We start from the raw sequence: 18923 nt of genomic DNA, 5'->3' as shown, positions 1-18923 counted from the left end.
TTTTATATAGTGCTACATAAGCCATTTATGTATTTTGGAGATTATTAACCTTTGTTGGTCCCTTCATTTGCAAATATTTTCTCCCACTCTGTTGGTTGCCTTTTCATTTTGTTTATGGTTCCTTTGGCTGTGCAAAAGCTTTTGAGTTCATTTGGGTCCCATTTGTTTATTTTTGTTTTTATTTTCATTGTTCTATGCGATATTGTTGCAATTTCTGTCAGAATATTCTTCCTAAGTTTTCCTCCAAGAGTCTGAAAACTGGACAGCTACATATAAAATAACAAAAATAGAACATTCTCTAACACCATACACACAAGTAAATTAAAATGGATTAAAGGCCTATAATGTATAATTTTAAAATTTACTTCATCATATTTAAGGTCATCTGTAACTCTAAGGTCATATTAGGGTAATCTACTTATTCAAATTTTTGTTTGCTTGAAGACACCATGTGAAAACATGTTTTGGATAATTTATATTTGCCAGTGACCATGGTAGGCATTGTGAACATAGAATTGAGTTAAAGAACAGAAGAGAATAAATTCCTAATGAGAAGAATAAAATTGAATGAATTTATGTAAAACATGATATATGCCAAAGTCAAGATTACCAGAAGGGCAGTTAAGAAATTTGTATAGAGGAGTTCCTGTTGTGGTGCAGTGGTTACCAAATCCGACTAGGAACCATGAGGAACCATGAGGTTGCGGGTTCGATCCCTGCCCTTCCTCAGTGGGTTAACAATCCGGCATTGCCTTGATCTGTGGTGTAGGTCACAGTTGCAGCTCGGATCCTATGTTGCTGTGGCTCTGGCGTAGGCCAGCAGCTTCGGCTCTGATTAGACCCATAGCCTGGGAACCTCCATCAAGAAATGGCAAAAAGACAAAAAAAAAAAAAAAAAAAAAAAAAAAAGAAAGAAAAAGAAATTGGTATAGAAAGAAGAAGCCAAATCTCAGAAGACTGGTCTGAGATTATACTTTGACATACACATAAAACAGGAATGATTTCCAACACTAACTTCTTCCAAAAAAGTATACAATTAAAGACAGTTCCTTTACAAAATATGACTTGGTATCATATACTTTGTTTGAGAAAAATTATTCTAAAATAATCCATCTAGTCACACCAAAAATGGGAATTACCCAAATTTTCTCTTTAAAGATTGAGAACAACTAGGGGGAGTAGGAAAATGATAAAAAGTAAAATTTGGGAAAATTACAATTTCTGGCTCCAAAGTTATGAACCCTGCCATCTTGTGCCCTTGTCTTGCACCAGGATATTTGCCCCCTTTATAAGTGCCATCTCAACAAATCTTTTTAGAGCCCTCTTTATGTCCTTGTTCCGCAGACTGTAGATAAAGGGGTTCAGCATGGGTGTGACCACAGTGTACATCACTGAGGCTATTGCACTTGACTGTGAGCTGTGGTTAGCAGCAGAGCTGAGGTACACTCCAAGCATTGTGCAATAAAATAAGGAGACAACTGAGAGGTGAGATGCACAGGTAGCAAATGCTTTATACTTCCCCTGCCCTGATGAGATTCTAAGTATAGAGGAAACTATCTTAGAGTATGAATATAAGATACCAACCAGAGGACCACCACCAAGTAGTGGAGCTACAAAATACATCACTGTGTCATTAAGAAAGGTATCAGAACAGGCAAGTTGGACCAACTGATTAAGTTCACAGAAATAATGGGGGATTTGTAGGTTTGTGTAGAAGGAAAGATGTAACACCATTAAGGTTTGTAAAAAGGAATATGCAACACTGATAATCCAGGAAACCAGAACCAGCAGTCCACAGTGCTGTGGGCTCATGATGACCCTGTAGTGCAGGGGATGGCAGATGGCCACAAAGCGGTCATAGGCCATCACAGTCAGGAGGAAGTCATCCAGCCCTAAGGAGAGTATAGAAATATACATCTGAATCATGCAGCCTTCAAAGGTTATAACTTTTCTCTGAGTCTGGATGTTCTGTAGCATCTTCGGTATGATGGTAGAAGTGAAACAGATGTCCACAAAAGACAGGTTGGAGAGGAAGAAGTACATGGGTGTGTGGAGATGGGAATCAGAAATGGCGGCCAGAATGATGAACAGGTTCCCAAACACCGTGCTCAGATACATAGAGAAGAAAAGCATAAATATCATGGGCTGCAACTCTTGTTCCTCTGAAAATCCCAGGAGAAGAAATTCTGAAACTCCTGTAAGGTTTCCCAGTTACACATGGTGAAATCCAATATAAGGAAGTAGAAAAAATATCATGATTATTTTTCACACAAATGGGTATTATTCACATAAGTGAAATGCTGAATTTATAGTTTGCAGTCAGAATATTAATTTCAAAATTTTGTGCATGGATTGGGCCCCCAATGTGATTTCCTCATGCCATATCTGATTAGGACATTTTCCCATTCTTAGTTTTTTTTGGCTAAGTTGTCATATTCCACACTTAATGAGAAATTTGTCATTTATTTCTGAAATGTATGTTGATTTCTGACAATGTTCCTAGGCTGTCTGGGCTTTCACTGTAGATAATGAAAAAAAATCTCCCAACATCCTTACAGATCATGTATGACAAGGCCACAGCTAACCTCATAAAAAGTTGAAAAAGTAAAAAACTTTACCTCTATGATCAGGAGCGAGGCAAGGGAACACGCTCTCACCACTTCTATTCCACATGGTACTGGAAGCCCTAGCCAGAGAGAGCACACAAGCAAAAGAAAGAAAAGACATTATATTTGGAAAGGAAGAGGTGAAATTGTCTCTATTTGCAGATGACATGCTTTTACATGTGGAAAATCCTAAAAGAGTAAAATTAGAACATTCTCTTACACACAAAAATAACTTCAAAATATTTAGAGACCTGGACTTAGGATAATATAAAACTTTTATAGGAAAACTTTGGCAGGACCATCTTTCACATAAATTGCAGAAATATCTTTTGGGATCCATTTCCTTGAGTAATGAAAAAAAAACAAAAATAAAAAATGGTTGCGTTCCTGTTGTGGTTCAGTGGATTATGAACCTGATTAGTACACACAAGGATGTGGATTCTATCCCTGGTCTTGCTTAGTGGGTTAAGGATCTGGCATTGCTGTGAGCTGTGGTGTAGGTTACAGACCTGGCTTGGATTTGGCATTGCTATGGCTGTATGCATAGGCCAGCAGCTGCAGCTTTAATTTGAAACTCTAGCCTGGGGACTTCCACATGCCATAGGTGTGGCATTAAAAAGCACAAAAAAAGGGAAAAAATAAAATAAAAAACAGGACCTAATTATACTTGAAAGTGCTGGACAGCAAAGGAAACCATAAACAAAATGAAATGAACAACCCACAGAATCAGATAAAATATTTATAAAAGAAGCAACTAATAAGAAATTAATCCTCAAAATATACAGACAACTCATGCAGCTCAATTTAAAAAAAAACACACGACCCAATTAAAAAATGTGCAGAAGATCTAAATAGATATTTCTCCAAAGAAGACAGATGGCCAAAAAGCACATGAAGATGTACTCAACATCACTAATTATTAGAGAAATGCAAATCAAACTAAAATGAGTTGTCACCTCACATTGGTCAAAAAGTCTACAAAAAATAAATGCTGAAGAGTGTGTGGAGAAGTGGGAACCTTCTTACACTGTTGGTGGGAATATAGATTGGTACAACCACTATGGAGTACTGTATGGAGGTTCCTCAAACAACAACAAACAACAACAGCCAAAAAAGCTACTCTAGGATCCATCAATTTCTCCCCTGGGATATATATGGAGAAAACCATGGTTAAAAAAGATACATGGACCTCAATATTCTTTGCAGAAAAGATTTAAAATAGCCAAGGCATGGAAGCAAACTAAATGTCCATCAAAAGAGGATTGGATAAAGAAAATATGGTACATACATACAATTGAATATTACTCAGCCATTAAAAAATGCCATTTGCAGCAACATGGATGGACCTAAAGATTATCATACTAAAGTGAAGTCAGAGAAAGACAAATACCATGTGTCTTATATGTGAAATCTTAAAAAATAACACAAATAAACTCACAAAACAGAAAGGGACAGACAGACTTTGCAAACAAACATATGGGAGTTTTCTTGTGTTGTAGTAGGTTGAGGATCTGACATTGTTACTGCAGTAGTTTGGGTTACTGCAGTAGTTTGGGTTACTGCTGGGGCACAGGTACAGTCCTTGGCCTGGGAGCTACCATATGCTATGGGTTAGGCCAACAACAAAAAAAGATAAAACAAACTTATGGTTACAAAAGGGCGGGATAAACTTGGGGTGGTGGGAGGGATAAATATGGAGTTGGGATTAATATATTCACACAACTATATATAAAATAGGTAATCAACAAGTATTTATTGTATAGCACAGGAAACTCTACTCAAGATTCTAAGCTCACCTACGTGGGAAAAGAATCTAATAAAGAATCAATACGTGTATATGTACAAGAGAACCCATCATACAGCAGAAATCAATACAACATTGTAAATCAAGTATACTTAAGTAAAATTAAAAAAAATAAAAAGAGAACAATAAATAAGGAGATTAAAAATTATGTCCAGCTATAAAACACTCAAATTGTTAAATGTTCATTGCCATTGTCTTGAGCTGCAGTTATGTTAGTGATACCCAAGGACTGAAGAACACATGTCAAAGGCTGTGGTCTCAAATTTTCCTCTCCTATAAACTTGTTACTAAATGTGTTTTTTTCCCCCATAGGGTTAGTATGACCTATGCCTATTCTCTTAGGCTACCTATGGAAATATATGATATGTTATTTTTAATTATAGATTTTTTTAAAATTCATGTGGTCCCAGAGATATACAGAAATATCCTAATATTTCATATCCAAGAGTGAGAATAAATTTAGTATAATAAGAAGGCAACAAAGGGGAAAACTTTGCATGGTGCATGAAGTTTTGTTCCAGATTTTAGTGACTTTCAGCTTTTCTCCATTGGGTATTATAGTTACTACAGGTTTGTAATGAATGGTTTTTATTATGCTATGTTCCCTCTACACCAGTTTTGGTAAGAGGTTTTTTTTTTGTTTTTTTTTTTTTTAAATCACAAATGGATCTTGGACTTTGTTAAATGCTTTCTCTGCATCTATTGAGAAGATCCTGTGGTTTTTTTTGAGTATTCTTTTGTTACTGTGGTGTATGACATTAAAATGGCTTCAACACTTACACATTAAGACAAGAATTTTTCAACCTTCTAGAAGAGAACATAGACAAAACATTATCTGACATTAACCACACAAATGTTTTCTTAGGTCAGACTCCCAAGGCAACAGAAATAAAACCAAGCATAAACCAATGGGACCTAAGCAAACTGACAAGCTTTTGCACAGCAAGGGAAACTATATATAAAAAATCAAATCAAAACAAAAAGACAACCTATGGAATGGGAGAAAATAGTTTCAAATGATGCAACTTACAAGGGCTTAATCTCTAAAATATGCAAACAACCTATACAGCAAAAAACCCAACAATCCAATTGAAAAAATGGGCAAAAGACTTGGATAGACATTTCCCCAAAGAAGATATACATATGGCCAACAAGCACATGAAAAAATGTTCAACATCACAAATTATTAGAGAAATGAAAATCAAGACTACTGTGAGGCAGAATCTCATGCCAGTCAGAATGGCCATCATTAACAAGTCCACAATAACAAATGCTGGAGAGGGTGTGGAGAAAAGGGAACACTCCTGCACCATTGGTAGGAATGTAAATTGGTACAACCACTATGGAAAACAGTATGGAAATACCTAGAAAACTAAGTACAAAACTACCACATGATTCAGCAATCCCACTCTTGGGCATATATCCAGACAAAACCTCCCTTGAAAAATATACATGTACCCCTATGTTCATTGCAGCACTATTCAAAATAGGTAAGACATGGAAACAACCTAAGTGTCCATCAACAGATGAATGGATTAAGTTAATGTAGTATATGTACACAATGGAATACTACTCATCCATAAAAAGAACAAAATAATGCCATTTGCAACAACATGGATGGAAATAGACTCTCATACTAAGTGAAGTAAGTCAGAAAGAGAGACAAATACCATATGATTATCACTCAATCTTGAATCTAATATACAGCACAAATGAAACTTTCCACAGAAAAGAAAATCATGGGTATGGAAACAGACTTATGGTTGCCAACAGGGACGGGGAGGGAGAGGGATGGACTGGGAGTATGGGGTTAATAAATCTATACATAGAACTTCCATATGACCCTGCAATACGATTCTTGGCCATATATCTGGACAAAACTCTACTTAAAAGAGACACATGCACACGCATGCTCATAGCAGCCCTATTCACAATAGCCAGGACATGGGAACAACCCAAATGTCCATCAATAGATGATTGGATTCAGAAGAAGTGGTATATATACACAATGGAATACTACTCAGCCATAAAAAAGAATGGCATAATGCCATTTGCAGCAACATGGTTGGAACTAGAGACTCTCCTACTGAGTGAAATGAGTCAGAAAGAAAAAAACAAATACCATATGATATCACTTATACCTGGCTTCTAATATCCAGCACAAATGAACATCTCCAGAGAAAAGAAAGTCATGGACTTGGAGAGGAGACTTGTGGCTGCCCGACGGGAGAGGGAGGGAGTGCGAGGGATTGGGAGCTTGGGGTTATCAGACACAACTTCAAATGGATTTAGAAGGAGATCCTGCTGAGTAGCATTGAGAACTATGTCTAGATACTCATATTGCAACAGAACAAAGGGTGGGGAAAAAAAGTCTACATGTAAGGATAACTTAATCCCCTTGCTGTACAGTGGGAAAAAAATAAATTAAAAAAAATGCAAACTATTGCATGTGGAGTTGATAAGCAATGAGATCCTGCTATATAGCACAGGGAAGTAGAGTTGGTTATGATGGAACATGATGGAGAATAATGTGAGGATAATAAGGTATATATACGTGTGTGTGTGTGTGTGTGGTTAGGTCACTTTGCTATACAGTAGAAACTGACAGAACACTGTAAACCAACCATAATGGAAACAACAAAAATCATTAAAAAATCTTAAAAAATTAAAATTTAAGAACTTTTACCTAAAATATGTATGGCATGTATGTCATTTTGGAAGTAATCATTTTAAAAATAATTTAAAATATTGGTAAATGTAGAAAACTTGGCTATATGATAATGAGCATATAATAATAGGCAAATGAAAAAGATGAGCAAGTGGGTAAATCTTTGATGGAACTCAGTAATAGCTAAAAAATTCAACCAGAATTCACTTTCCTACCCATCAGCCTAAGAAAACACCAACCAAAAGTGCTCTCATGTTGATTGGGTTTGAACAGGTAACAACATGGTACTCACTCTCTAATTTTCCTGGTTGAAATGTGAAATGAAATTTAATAAGGTTGGGAAGCAATCTGAATACAGATATAAATACTAAAAATACAGATATTCTTCACTCAGGCTGTCTCACTCCTGGCACTTTTAACGTTCTTGTACAGACTGGATTTGGTGGTGATATTGCAAGATGTTTACACCATCCCCGGTCTCTGCTGACAAGTCCCCATATGACATAGAAGAGTCTCTGGACATTGCTAAAAGTCCCCTGGGCTGGGGGGAACAGTATTGTCTCTGGAGTCTAGTGTTTTACAATAAAAATCTCCAAATATTTTTGTGTAATTGTAGTAAATATTTTAAAGCGTGAGTAGCAAAGCTACATCATGAAATACACAGGCATCGAAGCCATGAATAAGCATTACACTCCCAGACTGGAGGCAAGTCCATGAGGCATTAATAAGTAAGAAGGAAAACCAGACACACGGTAGAAAAAAAAGACTGCAGTAAAAAATAAATAGCATGTATGATGTGTATAGGATTCTACTCATACATTTGAATAAAAGTTATGTATATGTGCATATATAGAAAGAGAATTTTTAAAAGCTAAGAATTTATAGAAATAAGAGTGACAGTAAGAATGGAAATTAAGTTAGGATTAGCGGTTTCAAAACAACTGCATGAAACAAAATTGAGATTGAATCCAAAACCAACTTATAAAACAAAATAATATAATAAAAACTGAAGAATAGCAATGTGGGTAACTAACTATAGACTGAACTTCCAAAGACTTGGACATATAAGGATATAATGGAAGGGAATTTAAAATTGTGGAAGAAGCAGTACCTAAATTATACTTTTCATCTTACATAAAAAGATACGGGAGTTCCTGCTGTGGGGCAATATGATCAGCGGTCTCTCTGCTGTGCTGGAATTCAGGTTTGATCCCTGGCCAGGCACAGTGGGTTAAAGATATGGCATTGCCACAACTGCATCTCATATCTGATCCCTGCCCCAGGAACTCCACACACTGTGAGGCGGCCAAAAAATAAAAAAAATAAAATAAAATAAAATAAATGGGGATTTGCACAAGTTTATAGAATGTTGCTTACCTTTAGTCAAATGTAATAAGAATGTCTTCCAGATGACATTTGAAGGTGGTGCAGCTTTTAGAAATAAACCTATTCACAAAAGGCCAAAGAAATGGTAAGAAATAAAAGAGATACAAAGAGAAATTGATCACATGCATAAAGGGTGATTTATTAGCAGTAAGTATACAGAAGAATAGTCACTTTCATTTTGTTTTATCAAATATTTCAAAGTAAAGAATACTAATAGTGGAGTTCCATAGTGTTTTAGTGGTAATGAACCTGACTAGTATCCATGAGGACACAGATTCTATCCCTGGCCTTGCTCAATGGGTTAAGCATCTGGCATTGCTGTGGCTGTGGCATAGGCCATTAGCTACAGATCCTATTTGACCCCTAGCCTGGGAACTTAATATGCGATGGTGGGTACAGCCCTCAAAAGACAAAAAAAAAAAAAAAAGAATACTAAAGTGACAGCTCAATGTTTCAGTAAGAAAAGAAACGGAGAAAATACAGTATGAATACGTGATAGATTTGCCCACATATTGTTGATAAACAAAATTCTGTAATATCCATCTATCTATCTATCTATCTATCTATCTATCTATCTATGTATAAAATAACTCAGTGGCAAATAAAAAAGTTAGTGGCAAAAATTGACAAGAATAAAAGACAAGAATAAAAACACTCTGAGCCCACTATACGCATATAAAGAATTTTTACAGACTCTTTAAAACAGAGAATACAAATGAATAACTAACCTACAGCATACTACTTTTTACATATAAAATATATTTTTTTCATGTGAATACCCAGAGTGAAAATAAATGTCTCATAAACTGTTGTTGCAAGGTAATACCTGCAAGCAATAAATTGGTCTGAATCTTCCTTATGAATACATATACATTGTTGTATATGTCCCATGTTAAAAATAAAAAAAGAAACTTCCCCTGATTCCCTGGACAGACCTCCACACCTAGTACTGCTTTTTATTCTCTGAACTATAAAACTCCTTGGATATGTTCTCCCTTTACCAGCAAAATTGTATACCTCCCATTCATTTCTCTAATGGACTACCATCACGTAACTGTCAAAAATCAAACCTATATTGCTGAATTCAGTGTTAACTTCTCTTATTAGTGTGATAAATAAATGCATTAATTAGTTAATCAGGCAAGAAATCATCTGTAGAAATCTCTTCACCTTGGGGTTAAGCTGGTGGGTCTTGGGTGATCACTGGTATGTGTGCTCAGCTTTGGTTCTCTCTGACCCTTTTGTGCAGTACCTCCGGGGCTCCCCTGCTTACTTCGTTGGGAACCCTGAGAGACGAGGTCCTAGGTGGAAGTCCAGATTCTTCCTGAATGGTTGATGATGGAGACTGAAGCTCTGAGTTCACACAAGGCAGCAGGAAAGAGGCTAGCATTAGTCTTCCAACAAAACCTAGGACTCCGAAGGCAACAGTGACTGTCCAGTGCCAGGTTTCACATGCTGAGGGACTGTGGCAGTGGATTTATAGCTCTCTATGTCCGCTTATTAGCACATTTCCCTCTCTTTAACCCCTAAGCACATGATTTCCCATGGACATTAGTGTGAGAGAACGATTTCCTGGAGATTCTGTGTTCCCAAGAGACGAGGTTAGAATTAAGTGTACCAGTGTTTATAAGATCTTACTCATGAACTCTGCTGGCTTCCCAAGTCTAATCTTTCATCACCTTATCTCGACATTTAAATTTTTCTCCAAATTTAAGACTAGATTAAATCCCTGTCTGGATGAGACACCTTGAAACTTCAAATCATTGACTTTTAGTTGGAGACATGGCTCACGATATCTACAGAAAATTGCTCTTCTCCTCTTCACCAAGGGGGAGAACTGGGTTCCTCTGATATAAACTTTGAGCATTGCACACCTCAGCTTGATGACAATTTGCCAAAATCATTAGGAATTTCATAATTATATCACATTAGTTCTCACTTAGTCCTTTGTATTGAAATATTTATTAATTGCAAGGAATATATTTAGGTTTTTTTTATACTTTTAATTTTTTTGTACTTTTTGTCTTTTTAGGGCCAAACATGCAGCATATGGAGGTTCCCAGGCTAGGGGTCCAATCAGAGCTGTAGTCACAGAGCTGCAGCTGCCGGCCTATGCCAGAGCCATAGCAACATGGGATTGAGCTGCATGTGCAGCCTACACCACAGCTCATAGCAATGCCAGATCCATAACCCACTGAACAAGGCCAAGGATTGAGCCTGAGTACTCATGGATGCTATTCAGGTTCGGTAACCACTGAGCCACAACAGAAACTCCTCTACTTTATTTTTTTCTTTTTTTTAACATTTATTTATTTGTTTATTGTTATTTCCCCAACACAATTTTTTTCCACTGTACAGCATGGGGACCCAGTTGCACATACATGTCGACATAATTTTTTCTCCCATTCTCATGCTCTGTTGTAAGTATCTAGACGTAGTTCTCAGTGCTACAGAGCAGGATCTCATTGTTAATTTCAACATTAACTAGTAAAATAAAAAGATTCTTCCTTGCAGCTTCCAGTGGAAATCCAGCCCTGCAAACATTTTGTTTTCCCATTTTAAAACGTTCCTTGAAGTACAGTTGATTTACAATTACATAATAATTTCTGCTGGAAAAAGAAAGTGATTCCGTTATACACATACACATTTCTATTTTTTTGAGATTATTTTCATCTCAATTTTGGCCCAGTAAGATCCATTTGAGGCTTCTGACCTCCAGAACTATAGGTACATACATGTACTTATTTAAACCACTTGTATGATAATTTTATATTAGCATTAGGAATTGAATACATTCATCCACAATTTTCTTCAGGAAACTGAGATTACACTTCTCAACTGATTCTTTAGCTTCCCTTGGGTAAAGCCATTTTGTGTTATAATCCCACCTTAAGTAGAAGAGATAATTTAAATCAATTTGGAGATATTTTTAGCCTCTTTAACTGGTAGGGATTTTCTTATTGCGCAAATGTAAATGTGCTTCCTGTGATGCCCCTGAGGCATTAAGATAGGAAAAGTAATTACTTAAATGTGTCTGCCATTTACAGCATATCTTCTTTTTTTGTCTTTTGTCTTTTTTTTATGGTCGCACCCATGGCATGTGGAGGTTCCCAGGCTAGGGGTCTGATCGGAGCTGTTGCCTCTGGCCTCTGCTAGAACCACAGCCACGCTAGATACCAGCTGTATCTGCGACCTACACCACAGCTCACAGAAATGCTGGATCCTTAACCCACTGAGCAAGGCCAGGGAGTGAACCCGCAACCTCATGTTTCCGAGTTGGATTCGTTTCTGCTGCACCATGATGGGAACTCCAACATATCTTCTTATCTAAATTTCTACATTTGTATTCAAATTTCTCGAACATTTCCTTTCAACATAAAATATGTGATTTCATAAAAAAGTGTGGGCATGTTTATTTGAAATAAAAATATATACAAATAAACACACACATATACATACTCATGACATTCAGCTTTGAGTCATTTCTTTGGACTTATCCAAATATACCCACACATTTAATTTATTTCATGAAACATTTGTCTGAAGTTATGTCTTCATATTTCTTTTTTTGCAGAAATATCTATGAAGTCTTCTGCCCAGTTTTTGATTGGGTTGTTAGTCTCGTTGTTGAGTTGTATAAGCTGTTTGTATATTTTGGATATTAGGCCCTTGTCAGTGTCATCATTTACAAATATTTTCTCCCATTCTGTGGGTTGTCTCTTTTTTTAATGTTTTCCTCTTCTGTGCAAAACTTTTAAGTTTAATTAAGTTCCATTGGTTTATTTTGTTTTTAATGTCATTTTTCTAGAATGTGGATCAAATAAGATGTTGCTATGATTTCTGTCAAAGAGCATTCTGCTTTTCTTTTCCTCTAGGACTTTTATAGTATCTGGCATTACATTTATGTCTTTAATCCTTTTTGAGTTTATTTTATTTTTTGTCTTTTGATTTTTTGAAGGCTGCACCAGTGGCATATGGAGGTTCCAAGGCTAGGGGTCTGATCAGAGCTGTTGCCACCAGCCTGCACCGCAGCCACAGCAAGACCAGATCTGAGCCACATCTGAGACCTACACCACAGCTCACAGCAATACTGGATCCTTAACCCACTGAGCAAGGCCAGGAATCGAACCTGCATCCTCATGGTTCCTAGTCTGATTCATTTCCATTGCACCACAACAGGAACTCCTGAGTTTATTTTTGATTATTTCCCTAATACATTATTATTTTTTTTCTTCTGTACAGCATGGTGACCCAGATACACGTATATGTATACATTGCAGCAAATGACATGGTTTTATTCTTATTTATGACTGAATAATAGTCTATTGTATATATGTACATCTTCATTACCCATTCCTCTGTCTATGGATATTTAAAACTATTTTTGCTTTATCCAATAGATTTCAATAATTTGTGTTTCCAACTTTATCTTGATACAATTTTAATTTATATATTATTTATTTTTTAATAGTTATTTCCCCAATATGATTTTTTTTCTAATGTATGGTATGGTGACCTAGTTATAAATACATGTATATATTTTTTTCTCACATTATCATGCTCCATCATAAGTGACTAAACATAGTTCCCAGGGCTTCACAGCAGGATCTCATTGCTTATCCATTCCAAAGGCAAGAGTCTGTATGTATTAACCTGAAGCTCCCAATTCATCCCACTCCCTTCCAGTACCCCTAGGCAACCATAGGTCTATTCTCCAAGTCCATGATATTCTTTTCTGTGGAAAGGATCCTTTGTGCCATATATTACATTCTTGATACAAGTGATATCATATGGTATTTGTTGTTCTCTTTCTGACTTACTTCACTCAGGATGAGAGTTTCTAGTTCCATCCATGTTGCTGCAAATGGCATTATTTTGTTCTTTTATGGCTGAGTAGTATTCCATTGTGTATATATACCACTTCTTCCGAATTCAATCATCTATTGATGGATATTTGGGTTGTTTCCATATCCTGGCTATTGTGAATAGGGCTGCAATGAACATGCAGGTGCATGTTTCCTTTTCAAGGAAACTTTTGTCTGGATATATGCCCAAGAGTGGGATTGCTGGGTCATACGGTAGTTCTATGCATAGTTTTCTAAGGTACCTCCATGCTATTCTCTAGAGGGATTGTAACAGCTTACACTGCCACCAACGGTGCAGGAGGATTCCCTTTTCTCCACACCCCCTCCAGCACTTGTTATTTGTGGACTTACTAATAATGGCCAATCTGACTGGTGTGAGGTGGTATCTCATGGCAGTTTTGATTTGCATTGCTCTAATCATCAGTGATGTTGAGCATTTCTTCATGTGCTTGTTGGCCATCTTCCTTGGAGAAATATCTCTTGAGGTCTTTTACCCATTTTTCCATTGGGTTGTTGGCTGTTGAGTTGTGTAAGTTGTTTGCATATTTTAGAGATGAAGCCCTTGTCCGTTGCATCGTTTGAAACTATTTTCTCCCATTCTGTAAGTTGTCTTTTTTGTTTCCTTTTAGGTTTCCTTTGCTGTGCCAAAGCTTGTCAGTTTGCCTAGGTCCCATGGGTTTATTTTTGCTTTTATTTCTGTTTCTTTGGGAGACTGACCTGAGAACACATTTGTTAGGTTGATGTCAGAGAATGTTTTGCCTATGTTCTCTTCCAGCTTATATTTGTATATGGCGTTAAAGAATGTTCAATTTCATTCTTTTACATCCAGCTGTCCAGTTTTCTCATCACCACTAATTGAAGAGACTTTCTCTTCTCCATGATAAGTTCTTGCATCCTTTGTCTTAGATTAATTGACCACAGGTGCTTGGGTTTATTTCCGGGATTTCTACTTTTCATTGATCTATATTTCTGTTTTTGTGCCAATACCATATTCTTTTGATGACTATAACATTGTAGGCAGAACACTTTTGACATACATTTCAGCAGTATATTTTTGGATCCACCTTCCACAGTAATGAAAATAAAAACAAAAATAAACCAATGGGACCTTGTTAAACTTAAACAATTTTGTACAGCAAAGGAAACCATTAAAACCATGAGAAGAAAACCCACAGAAAGGGAGAAAAAATGCAATAGAAGTAATCAACAAGGTATTAATCTCCAAAATATTAAATATCTTATATGGCTTTATGTAAAAAAAAAAGACAGATGAATGGATTAAGAAGTTGTGGTATATATACACAATGGAATACTATTCAGCCATAAAAAGAACAAAATAATGGCATTTTCAGCAACATGAATGGAATTGGAATCTCATGCTAAGTGAGGTAAGTCAGAAAGAGATAGAAAAATACCATATGATATCACATATATCTGGAATCTAATATACAGCACAAATGATCCTTTCCACAGAGAAGAAAATCATGGATATGGAGAACAGACTTGTGGTTGCTAAGGGGGAGGAGGAGGGAGGAGGAGGAGGGAATGGGATGGACTGGAAATTTGGGGTTAATGGATGCAAACTATTGTCTTTGAAATGGTTAAGCAATGAGATCCTGCTGTATAGCACTGGGAACTACATCTAGTCACTTATGTTGGAGCATGATAATGTGAGAAAAAAGAATATAGATATGTATTTATGACTGGGTTACATTGCTATACAGTAGAAAATTGACATAAAACCATAAACCAGGTATAATAGAAAAAATAAAAATCATTTAAAAATCAAAAAATGCACAGAACATCTAAACAGACATTTTCCAGAGGACATGTGGATGGCCAGTAAGCACATGAGAGGATGTTCAACATCACTAATTATTAGAGAAATGAAAGTCAAAACTACAATGAAATATCACCTCACACCTGTCAGAATGGTCATCATCAAAACTTTCATAAATAATAAGTGCTGGAGAGGGTGTCAAGAAAAGGGAACCCTTTTACACTCCTGGTGGAAATGTAGGTTAATGGAACCACTGTGGAAGACAGTATGAAGGTTCCTTAAAAACCTAAATATAGGAATGCCAGCAGTCCCACTCCTTGGAATATACCTGGAAACAAACATAATTTGAAAGGGTACATGCATCCCTATGTTCATTGCAGCACTATTCACAATATCCAAGACAGATGAGTGGATTAAGAAGATGTGTTACATATATACAATGGAATACTACTGAGCCATAAAAAGAACAAAATAATGGAATTTTCAGCAACATGGATGCAAATAGAGATTCTCATGCTAAGTGAAGTAAGGTCAGAAAGACAAATACCATATGATATCACTTATATGTGGAATCTAAAATACAGCACATGTGATCCTATCTGCAGAAAAGAAACAAACTCAAGGACATGGAGAACAGAATTGTGTTGCCAAGGGGGAGGTTTAGGGAGTGGGATGGGCTGAGGGTTTGGAAGTAGTAGATGTAAACTATTACATTTAGAATGGATAAGCAATGAGGTCCTGGTATACAGCACGGGGAACTAAATCCAATATCTTGGGATAGAGTGTGATGGGAGATAGTATAAAGAAAAGAATGTATATATACACCCATTCTTTTCCTTATACTATCTCCCATCACGCCATATATATATATATATATGGCTGGGTCATGATGCTGTACAGGAGATATGACACAGTGCTGTAAATCAACTAAGCTTAATAAAAATAAGTAAATAGAAATGAAAAACAAATATAAAAATTATTTTAAAAAACTCAAGTCATCCCAAGAAAGATATAGACATTTTCAAGCATTTCTGATCTAAGGTTGAGAAAAACTTTGGAAACATGTGAAAATTTACAAAAAGAAAATATTTCTATGTATCAGCCAGTGCAGAAAGCTTAATAAAATGAGATGTTGAAACTATATGGAAAAGTTGAATTTGAAGAAATAGAAATCCCAGGAAATAAATGGGAACACATTCTATTCCACAACGGTTAAAAAAAAAAAATGTTCCAAGGCTTTGAGTCCTGTAATCAAGGGCAGTTCATCACCTTCAGGACAGTTGTTCATTTTATACCTGCCATCTCATAGAATCTCTTCAGAGCCCCTTTTATGTCTTTATTTCTCAGACTGTAGATGAAGGGGTTCAGCATGGGTGTGACCACACTGTACATCACTGAGGCTACTGCAATTGAGTGTGAGCTGTGGGTAGCAGCAGAGATAAGGTAAACTCCTAAGACTGAAAAATAAAACAGGGAGACAACTGAGAGGTGAGAGGCACAGGTGGAAAATGCCTTATACTTTCCTTGAGCTGATGAGATTCTACATAGAGAGGAAATTATCTTAGAGTAAGAGTAAAGGATACCAGCAAGGGGACCACCAGCCAGAAGCCCAGTTGAAAAATACAATACAGTGTCATTAAGAAAAGTGTCAGAACAACCAAGTTTGACCATCTGATTGAGATCACAGAAAAAGTGGGGGATTTCCATGTCTGTATAGGAAAGTTGCAAAACAATTAGGCTTTGTAATAAGGAGTTCAGGACACTCAAGATCCAGGACACCAGCACCAGCAGTCCACAGAACTGGGGGCTCATTTTGACTGTGTAGTGCAGGGGGTGGCAAATGGCCAAGAAGCGGTCATAGGCCATCACAGCAAGAAGAAAGTTATCCCATCCTCCAAAGAGTGTGGAAAAATACAACTGGGTAATGCAGCCTGCATAGGTTATAACTTTGTTCTCTGTCTGTATATTCACCAGCATCTTTGGGATGATGGTGGAGGTGAAACAGATGTCTACAAAGGACAAATTGGAGAGGAAGAAGTACATGGGTGTGTGGAGGTGGGAGTCAGAGCTGACCGCCAGGATGATGAGCAGGTTTCCAAACACAGTGATCAGGTACATGGAGAGGAACAGCCCAAATATGAGGGGCTGGAAGTCACGTTCCTTTGATAATCCCAGAAGAAGAAATGTTGAAATTTGGGTATCATTGTCTGGTCCCATGTGATAGTGGTGACGATGACTAGGAATGAAAAAAATTTAGTAGCATGATTAATTTTTTTTTGTCTTTTTGCCATTTCTTGGGCCACTCCCGTGGCATATGGAGGGTCCCAGGCTAGGGGTCTAATCAGAGATGAAGCCACTGGCCTATGCCAGAGACACAACAATGTGGGATTTGAGCTGCATCTGCAACCTATACCACAGCTCATGGCAATGCCAGATCCTTAACCCACTGAGAAAGACCAGGGATTGAACCCGCAACCTCATGGTTCCTAGTCAGATTCATTAACCACTGAGCCACGGGAACTCCATAGTATGATTAATTTTTAACATAAGTGAGCATTAACAACATGCTACAATTACAATGCTATATGTAAGAAAAAACAAACAAACAAAAAGAATTATAAAAAAAAAGGCGAGTGTTTTTTTTTTTAAATTATAGTTGATTTACAGTGTTGTGTCATTTTCTGTGGTACAGTAGAGTGGCCCAGTCATACAGACATGGAGAGCAGTCTTGTGGTTTTCAGGGGGCAGGGGGGATTGGGATAGATGGGGAGCTTGGGGTGGATAGATGCAAAATTTTACATTTAAAGTAGATAAGCAGTGCGTACATTGTTTTTATTAGGAGTTCAGGAAGACCTAAAAACAAGGGGCATTTGAGCAGAGACATCAAGGAGAACTGAATGGGAGACAGGAGGTTATCTGGGGAAGTATGGTCTCTGCAGGGGAAAGAGCCAGTGCAAAGGCCTGAGGAAGGGACTCATTCCCAGATTGTCCAGTTTCACAATGTAGTCAGTATGGTGAGGAATGACCAGGAGGAAGAATGGTGAGAGATGGTGTCAGAGAATATTAAGGAAAGAGGTGGCCTCCCTGCTACCGCTGAGACTTCAAGGCACAGGAAGTCCCTTGTTTACATTCTGTTCCTTGTACTTGATTAATTTTTGGCCACACCCTCAACACGCAGATGTTCCCAGGCCAGCTTTCCAACCAGAGCCCCTGCAGTAACACGGCTGGATCCTTAACACTCTGAGGCATCAGGGAACTGGTTAATTTTAATTTCAAGGAGTCCTGTGAATACACATGGATCCTCTCCTTATTGCTATGTGTTGGTCAACATTCTGTAATCTTTCTTTTAAGAGTCACTTTATTATTTTTTTAAATTTTAGTGGACTGTAGTTGACTTATAATGTTGTGTCAGTTTCAGGTGTACAGCAAAGTGATTCAGTTATACATATACATATATCCATTTCCTTTTCAGATTATTTTCCCATATGGGTTATTAAAGAATATTGAGTAGATTTCCCTGTGCTGTACATAGGACCTTATTACTACTTATATAGTAGTAAGTATATGTTAATCCAAACTTCCTAATTTATCCCTTCCCCCAGCATTTCCCCTTTGGTAACAAGAGTTTTGTTTTGAAATCTTTAAGTCTGTTTCTGTTTTGTGAATAAGTTCTTTTGTATCATTTTTATTAGATTCCATATGTTAGTGATCTCATATGATATTTGTCTTTCCCTGTCTGGTCATTTTAGAATATATGGGGTTAGGAAGTCCAGCTCTCAGAACTGCTCATCACCTCCCTAACCCCGGCACAGAG

General features: G+C 37.0%; 2 protein-coding genes across 2 annotated transcripts; both read right to left on the bottom strand.

Annotated features, from left to right (window-relative positions):
- On the bottom strand, positions 1234-2211 carry LOC100525388 (olfactory receptor 7A10-like; the record flags this gene model as incomplete). Its single annotated transcript, XM_003123403.2, has 1 exon — positions 1234-2211. A coding segment is annotated over one exon (978 nt), but the record flags the coding sequence as incomplete, so codon positions are not given.
- LOC100525562 (olfactory receptor 7A10-like) lies at positions 16394-17326 on the bottom strand. The gene has a single exon (XM_003123404.1). The coding sequence runs from the start codon at positions 17324-17326 to the stop codon at positions 16394-16396; it is 933 nt and encodes a 310-aa protein (XP_003123452.1).

Source organism: Sus scrofa, chromosome 2 (genome assembly GCF_000003025.6).
Source record: "Sus scrofa isolate TJ Tabasco breed Duroc chromosome 2, Sscrofa11.1, whole genome shotgun sequence".
NCBI classification, from domain to species: domain Eukaryota; kingdom Metazoa; phylum Chordata; class Mammalia; order Artiodactyla; family Suidae; genus Sus; species Sus scrofa.
This window is presented reverse-complemented; position numbering and strand designations above follow the sequence as displayed.